Here is an 8891-nt window from a genome sequence, read left to right on the forward strand (position 1 = left end):
GACATATAATATTTAGGTTTTGTTATCGGGGAGGTTCACCTTAGAAGTAGAGCTTCCCCAACCAAAGAGAGTTTCATCCTCTCTTTCCAGCACCCCTGTGGCTCCTTTGCTTCTTTAGAGAATATTTTTCCAACTACTACCGAAGTAAAATTATGGCTAATGTATAAGAGGAGATTTATTCCTTCCCTGAGGTCATTACCTTAGCTGTTTTCTAACTAAAATTCAGCTCTTCCTTTTTTAAAAATTGTTTTTCTTAATCTTGCGAAATAAAGTAGTTAACCATGTTTCTTCTTTCTTTAGTTGCTTTCAGAATAATGTAGAAATCCATGTTGCACATATTCAGAGTGGCCTGAGCCAGATGGGAAACTTACATGCCTTTGCAGCAAATAACACCAACAGAGACTGAGTAGAAGATTTAATTATTCCAACTGTATAGGACATCGTTTTTGAGACATTCTTTTCCTTTATAGGCTTACAACACCAAATAACCTAACTGCTAGAAAACAAGGGAAATTTAAATCTCCAAGTAATGCATTTCAATATACTGTACTGCTTCTTAAACCAGCATTACTGACCAGCATTATATTTATTTTTCTTTTATTATTCAGATGTAGTAGCATTGCTTATGTTACATATATCTATTAGCAAGTATTTTTAAACTGAAAATGTCTGAACATAATATAGTTTCATGGAAGAATACATTGACCATTTTTTTTAATGTACATGAATTCAACCCAACACATGCAGACAACTACTGCAATGGAGAACATGAAGAAACATGGTCTTCTTGTGCATATCGGTGGCAATGTGGAAATTCATCTGGAAAATTACAACTCCAGTTGATTTAGTTGATCACCATCTCAGTCTTCAAAAGATAATATCATGAGGTGTGGGAAGTCCTGGTTTTAAGGAAGCCACTGGAATATAGATGGGAAATATGGACTTTACAAGTATATATGGTATATACTTGCAATGTGACATGGTTCTGTAGATCATTTTATAATAATATTTTAATTTATCATAATTTATAAAAGAAACCTTTGTTGTTTGTTGAAAGAAAATGAAGGAGCAGGAAAAAAGATTACTGCAAAATGCTAAATTTCAGCAAATGGATTTGGCATGTCTTTTCCCGTTGATTCAGGGCAAAATGTGCTATTGTTATGAGATTTATATTTAAAAAAAAAAATGATAACACACTATTTTCATATTTTTTGTTTATTTGCACAACTTTTAAACCAGATTACTGGTTAAAATCCAACAGTACACAATTTATAAAGTAAAAAGATTTTATAAGGAAAACAAATACAATAACTAGTGCCATGAAATGCAGAAGAAAGGTTTGTTTTTTGTTTTTGTTTTTGTTTTTTTAAGGAAAACCCTGCCTAAAATGTTACTCTTGTAAAAAGTGTGTATTTGGAATATTCTTTGTTTTAATATAGAATATTACAAAGTCAAAATATAACAAATTGTTTTCAGATTTGGAATTTAAGCTATAGCTTTAGAGGTGATTTTGTTTCTTTTAGATGTCTCATAAAATGAGACTTTTTATATGTTAATGTATATTAAAACTGAAACAAGATTATTTTCCATTCGAAATTTTTGTATAGTTTAAAAATGCTTCTGTATTCTTTGTTGATATTGTGCCACTGCAAAACTTTAGTGCAGAGTTTATATTTAGCTAAACTGTTATGTTAATTATGAAAGGCATAAATCTTTTATTCTTAATATTTGTAATTCTAAATAAATTGATCTATGAAAATTAATATTGTCTACATTCTTATTTAATTAATACAAATTGATAAGTATTCCTTTTATGTAAAAAGTTTTGAAGAATTGTAATTTCCACTAAATTATATTTTTAGGAGAAACAATACAGGTTAAATACCAAATTATGATGAAGTACGATGCCATCCAATACTATATGAGAGCGGCTTTTTTCCATCTGTGAGTAAATCACTGCGGCAACACTAAGCAAGTAAGTTACTGGCCTGGTACCCACCTAGTGAAAGGCTGCTTTTAATATATTTTACCTAGTACTGGGTAAGCACTTCTTACATTTTTTCTTTTACACTTCTTTTTTTTTTTTTTCTTTTACCTCCTAACTCGGACAGATTCTTTTTCATTTCTTAGGGCTCACATGTCACACTAAAGTACTACTTTATTTTACACCTATCTAATTAAGCACTGTTTGTCTTAAAATGCCATCATGTGTTGACAGCAGAGTCTATGCCTAAGATCATAGGTGAACTTTACTTCTATTTAGGGAAGAAGAAATCCATATAAGTCAAAGTCGTCATTTTGGGTCGGCTGTACATTTGTTTAAATGATGCTGCCACCGTCTAACACATTTTTTGGAGCTCTAAAGAAAGCTATGAAAGCCAAATTGAGCAAATAAGCAAGCACATACGTGGTTTTTATTTATATAGATTTGGTTCCAAATTACTTTAAGGTAGTTCCAAAAGTCATGTTCACTTGTTACCATTGATAATCTACAAAAAGCTTTGCCTATTAAACTTTTTTTCTTGAATCCAAGCACCTCTCCATCTTCATTACCACTTCTCACAGCCCTGCTGCCATTGTCACTAGCCTGGAATAATGCGGTCGTCTCCTAACCTATCTCCCAGCATCCACTCAGCCCTTTTCAAATGCAGCCAGAGGGATATTCTTAAAATGCAGAATTGGTCAGGTTATTCCCCTGTCTGTAAAGACATCTGAAGTCTTCTTTTGGCTGTCAGGACAATGTCAGAACTCTTTAACGACCCGTGAAACCCCATGTGCCCTGGCCTTCCCTACCTGTTTCTGCACCCTGCTTCTCACTCCCAGGGCGTCTGCACTGCAGGCCTCCGTTCCAAACCTCTCCTCTCCTCCTCAGACACTCCTGATCGTCCTGCACATCTCACCCTCAGGATTACCTGCTCAAGGAAGCTTTCCTTGACCACAGCACATCTCTCATTGCAGTGTCTCCAGATCATGTACCTCTCTCCTTCCAGCACTTGTCGCGTTTGCAACTTTATACTTCTTGGAGTGATTTGTGTCTCCATACTGGCCTCTTTGCTCCGTGAGGGGAGGGACTGTTTCTGTTTTTGTTCATCATTTATTTCCAGGTCCTGATAAAGTGCCTGTTCATAGGCACCAAACAAATATCTGTGTAATGAATGAGCAAATGAGAGTTTCAAAAGAGCTCTGAGCCACATGAGTGTCACTGGAATAAGAGTATGATCTTCTACGGTGACTGCTTTGAAAGATGAGACAGTATTCACTTGCATTTAGAAATGCTGATTTGGGGGTTGCTTTTAGACTTTATCATTAGTCCTGACTAAAAAGGCCAGTCCAATATAGAAGGCATTACGCGGTGGTGGATAAATGGGTGTGCTGAGTTAGTCCAAGGTTCGAGTCCTGGCCATGCCATTTATAAGCTCTATGATTGTAAATCAATAACAGGAAGAATAGTCCCTATCTTACATGAGATGTGAGAATTAGATATATGATGCCCGCAACACATTCAGCAGTTAGGGCCTCTTAGAGTTTAAGAGAGATGCAGGTTACTTCTGTTCTTAGAGGATCCTACAATTTTTAAAAGTTAAAAGTATGACAACAGGATTTAATTATTTGTAGATTTTAATTGTTCACTGGGAAAAATAAGACATAAGACAATATAAATGCAATAATGTAATCAAAAAGCTAATTACAAGATTTATTTTTAAATGTGATTCTTAGGGGACCATAAGTTTCAAGTGTTATGACATATGTCTCTCAGTCTTGCAAATGTGTCACCTCATTTGGCCATGCCACAAGTTTAAATGTGAAGCTCTATGATTGTGAAACCTCTTGGCCACCCCCTGGATAGGCCCTGAGCACAAAGTCTGGCACATAGTGAGCACTTAAGAATAGCTAATGTTTATGAGCTCATTTTTGGTTTCAGACACTCTTCAAAGTTCAGCTTGCTACTAAAGCCTGAACTATGTTCTCTTCGTTGCTTTTAATAGGACATTTACTACTCTGAAAAGTACAAACCACTCGAATATCTCTATAAAAATTACGACAACTGATGTGTTATAATCTTAAAGACCTTCAGCATAGTTCGGGCTCTTCTGTAACCATCAAGACATGCTGTCCTGGCCCTAGCCATGGTTCCCCGTGATCCTACTTTTTTTTTTTTTTTTTTTTTTTTCTTAAAGATGACTGGTAAGGGGATCTTAACCCTTGGCTTGGTGTTGTCAGCACCACACTCTCCCTAGTGAGCGAACCGGCCAACCCTATATAGGGATCTGAACCCATGGCCTTGGTGTTATCAGCACCACACTCTCCCAAGTGAGCCACAGCTGGCCCCATGATCCTACTTTAAAGCACAGTTTACAGACAAACCTCACCTATGTTACTTCATATACAGTTTCCATTGGCCCTAAGCAGTTTGAAAACCCTCGAATATCAATATAACATTTTAATCGATCTTAGACTAATTTAGAAACAGTCATTATATATATTAAGAATTATAAATTGGAAAAGAGAAATATGGAGCCAAAATACTCCTAAATATTACTAAACTTTAAACAACCAAAGATATGCTTTTAACCAAATTAAATTTCTCAGTGCAGTGGCCTGCTGATATATTAATTACTGGCTATAAACTACATTTGCAGAAATTTTCCTTTTAGAAATGTTTTTCATGGCCATATAATATATACTGAGCAACTGTGGAGTAAAGCACTGTACTAAGCTGTCTAAAGAACAGAATTCATTTAAATAGAAATTACATTGAAACCTTTGTGAAAAATAATAATCCACTGAAGTCGTACGGGAAGTACAGTAACAAGTGCTAAGGGCAATGTTGGTGTGATCAAAGTAAAAGGCACAAAGTCAGGATTAGTTAGAGGAAGTCTCAGACTCCAGAAAGGGGGAGTCTTGAGTGTTTGGGAAGAGAAAGGTGTTAGATTTGTCCAAAACTGAAAGGAGTGACTTTGAGCCAGAGACATATATTGTGGATAGGTGATCTTAAGATTTGCATAGCTGTCCTGTGGGCTAAAGATGATGTCACTTATCTAGGGGGGTAACTGAAAAGTTTTTATAATTTGGCAGCAACTGCAGGCTACTACAGATTTCTAAAGAGTAATTTTTAAAAAGTAGTTGAGAAGTGAGAGGCAGGGGAGCTCTTGAAATTACCTAGATGAGCCCGTTAGCTCAGTTGGTTCGAGTGTGGTGCTGATATCACCAAGGTTCAGGGATTAATTCCTGTACCGGCCAGTCACCAAAAAAGTGGGGGAGGGGCTGGCTGGTTAGCTCAGCTGGTTAGAGTGCAGCCTTATAACACCAAGGTCAGGGGTTGGGATCCCTGTACCAGCCAGCCACCGAAAGAAAAAAAAAAATCTGAATGCAGAGTCATTGGAACTAAAAAAAAAAAAAGTAATAAATCTTGGTGATAGGATGAGGGTTGAGGAGATAGGCTAGAATGAATTTAAGGTTATAAGCCTTGGAGCGACCAGGAGAATATGGCAACTGTCAAGCACAAGGGGAAATTGAGTCAGGCTGAGGGCTTCTTGTGAAGAAAATGAGTTCTAAACAACCAGTTCAAAAAATAGGAATAGGCCTAGCAAGAAGGCCAGGGATGTGGACCAAATGGAATGTGCAGACTTGGAGACACACATGTAAAATGAATGCCAGAACTCCTGGGGAGTGTGCTGTAAAGAAAGAACAGGCCATGAGCAAAGGCTTATTGGAGAGAGGGGGGGAACCTTCAGCAGTGAGAGATGACTGTCAAAACCATCATCAAGGTTAACAAGGACACGTCCTTAGCATGGAAGTCAGAAAGGACAGTATTCCTGGGCTGTCAGTCATAGCTCCTCCAAGCTTATCCTGAATTCTCCCAAAATCCTCAAAAGTTACCAAAGGCAGAAAAGATGTGTTCCTCCCACGAGTCCGGCTTTGAACCAGTGTCTTCAGAGAAAGGGGAATAGGTTTCAAAATTCTGACCTTGGGAGCTAGAGTCAGAGATGCCCCCTCCAACCCTGTTGCGATCGGGCAGAAAGTTCACATCTACCTCAAGAGGCAGCTGGGGCTTCAAACTTTTCACTTCAGTTCCAGGAGCAGGGTGGTTGAGGAACAGCTCTGGCCTAGCCGAAGGTTGGAAGGATTTCCCACTCTGACGCCGTGACTTGGCGCGCCTGTTCTGGAACCACACCTGGAAGAGGGGGTAAAATGTTATGGAATTCTTATCCTACTATTGCATTCACAGTTCATACTGACAAGTTCCAGCGTAACATCCCCTGGCTCCCTGCTCCAGAGCCTTATGCTTTTCAGAAAGCACTTGGGCTTAAAGGGCAGAGCACCTGGCTTTCTCTGCCTCACCATTTCCAGATGCAAAATTGGAATTATGCCTAGTTCCATCTATACTTTATATAGAGACATTATCAATGAAAACTGGGGCCACAGAATTAGAAGCACTTCAAATTCTTAGGAAGAAAATGCTACTATGCTTCAAGATGATGTGTTCAAATTATTTAGAAAATCAGTTTTGGGAAGTCTGTACTCCCTTGTCAAATTAATCAAGGAGATATTTTGCTCAGTAGACTTCACTTCTGTGGGTTTTCCTTCTTTCGTTTTTTGTTTTGATGGCTGGTGGGTACAGGGGACCTCACTTCCATGAGTAAATTTTTCTGCTCAGTATTTCCCCACAAATAAGGGTGTCCTGCTTAGGAAGCCTCTGTGCCAACTGTTGAAACTGACAGCTGTATGACCGTCAGGGATGCAGAAAAAACAGTCCACTCTTTCCCAGTGTTTAAGAGGATTCCTACTCAAAACTGCACTTGGACACAGACCAAGGAGCTAAAGGCTAATAGGCAAAAAGGCAGGCTTCCCACCACCAACTCCAGGATTCTGATCTAAATTAGGCAATGAACACCCTGTACTAGAATTTTCAGACTGTGCCAAGAAGCTCCAGATGCTTCAGGCTTTACCCTAACACGCTACCTCATCTCCAACCAAAATCCCAGAGCCACTACATGCCGGTCAAGTGGCCCAGGGGGTAACTCAGCTTCCATCCCCAAGCTCAAAGCCAGAGGGAAACCCTAACTGCGCCCCATCTGGGCCTGCTTCCTGGATAAGGAAAAAGTGTAAAACTGCTTCCTACCACCTTCCTGCTGGGGATTGACTGACTGTTTCAAGGGACCAGCTGGCCTCCTAGGGGCCCTTATTCTAACAATGCGAGACAGAAGTCACTGAGGCATGCCTGAATTACTTCATTTAAGTCTCACAATCACTCAGTGCAATAGGTGGTATTATCCCTACTTCACAATCTAAGAACACTGAGCTCATGGGGAGCAATTTGCCCACGTCCCCCAAGTAAGTGTGCGCCGGAGTGTGGCCCAAGAAGCCCGGAAATCCCGGCTTCGACTCCCCGAGGCCTCCCCTCCAAGGCACCTGAGAACGCGGCGGGCCGCTCACCTGGATCCTGGACTCGGGGAGCAGCGTGAGCGCGGCCAGGCGCTCGCGCAGGTGGATGTCGGGGTACATGGTCCTGCGGAAGACGAGCTCCAGCAGCTGCAGCTGCTCGGGGCTGAACGACGTGCGCTTGCGGCGCTGCGACGCCGACGGGGCGGCCGCGCCTTTGGGGGGCGCAGGCGAGCCCAGGCCGGCAGGGGGCGGCGCGGCCGGCCCGGGGACCCCGCCGAGGAAGGCCGCCAGGGGCGCGGGGGCGCCGCGCTCCGGGCCGGGGCCCGCCGGGGGCGCGGGGAGCAGGGCGGCCGCGGGGCTCGGGGGCGGCAGGAAGGCACCGCCGGCGGGGGCGGCCCGGTACGCGGGGAACGCGGCGCCCTCGGCCACCCGGCGCTGGTGCGACCCTGCTGCGGCCATCGCTCCCGGAGCGCACTGCACCGCCCGCAGGGCCGCGGGCTCAGTTATAGCGGCCCCGGGCCGAGGCGGGGGCCGGCGGGGCGGCGCCATCAAAGGGGTGCACGCGGGGAGGCCCGTGTCCCTTCGGGGTGCGAGCCCGCCCCCAGCCCCGCCAGACGCCGGTGGGAGCCTTCGCTTCCGCTGACCGTGGGCTGGAGGGGGAGGCGTGAACTTGGGCCCAGGCCCCCTCGGTCCCCGCCCCCGCCAGCCCCGCCACCGCAATCCACATCCCCAAGAAGTTTGCTCGGGGAGGGGCCCCGCCTCTGGGTCAGGGCGCCCCCTCGGGGCCACCGAGAGCCTTGGGCCCTGCGTCTCGCATGGCCCATGTCCCGCCTGTCGTCAGCCAAAGTCTTTGTTTACCACCCCTGCTATGTGCTAGACCCTGTACCAGGTTAGGCAAACAGCCCACCCCTGTCCTCTGCACGCCTCCCTGACACATCCTGAGTCCCAGGGGGGTGACGATAAAGGGACCTCAGAGGGGACGGGAAACTCACCCTGGTAAGTGCAGAGGAGCCTTCTGCCCGCAATGTCCGCCTGGGCCTTGCAGTAAGGACACCCCAGGCCAGCGGGATGTGCCCCCTGTCAGCAGACGCATGACTCTGGGCCTTTCTTGAGATACCCGAGGAAGCTCAAGACCAAGACCGGCCCAGCTGTAAGTGAGGAGATGCAGGGCGAGGCCTGAACTTGAAGTCATCTCTCTGTCCTCTGCCCTTAGGGTTCGTTTAGGGTTCCACTTCACCCCTATTGTGGTTTACGTTTCTGCTCCCCCTGCCAGATTACAAAGGCTTAGAGAGCAGGAGCCCAGTTCTCTCATACATTCCTTCAAGTCTATTGAGTGTCCCCCTTGTACACCTGCTGTGCCTGAGGCACCCCCGTGCTAGGCCCTCCGTGGGGGTCTGTTGAATTGGATGCACTGAGCTCGCTCCACAGAAAGAGAAGTCCACGGTGGGACCTGCCCCTCCATCGTGCAGGTCCTCAGCAGAGGAACACAGAGGCCTGGGTCCCCT

General features: G+C 44.1%; 2 protein-coding genes across 4 annotated transcripts in view; one reads left to right on the forward strand and one right to left on the reverse strand.

The window, feature by feature from the left end:
- Positions 1-1346, forward strand: part of LIN9 (lin-9 DREAM MuvB core complex component) — a 77919-nt gene extending 76573 nt beyond the window's left edge. For all 3 annotated transcript variants that reach the window (XM_063082788.1, XM_063082789.1, XM_063082790.1), the window contains one exon: positions 301-1346. In XM_063082788.1, the coding sequence (XP_062938858.1) occupies positions 301-406 (106 nt within the window). In that variant the 3' untranslated portion in view covers positions 407-1346. The remainder of the gene's footprint in view (positions 1-300) is intronic.
- Positions 1347-5869: 4523 nt separating this feature from the next.
- MIXL1 (Mix paired-like homeobox) lies at positions 5870-7845 on the reverse strand. The gene is made up of 2 exons (XM_063082682.1): positions 7438-7845; positions 5870-6175 (listed from the first exon to the last, which is right to left on the reverse strand). Exons 1-2 carry the CDS (start codon positions 7843-7845, stop codon positions 5870-5872), a joined length of 714 nt encoding a protein of 237 aa, XP_062938752.1.
- Positions 7846-8891: the final 1046 nt, after the last annotated feature.

Source organism: Cynocephalus volans, chromosome 18, assembly GCF_027409185.1.
Source record: "Cynocephalus volans isolate mCynVol1 chromosome 18, mCynVol1.pri, whole genome shotgun sequence".
Lineage (NCBI taxonomy): Eukaryota > Metazoa > Chordata > Mammalia > Dermoptera > Cynocephalidae > Cynocephalus > Cynocephalus volans.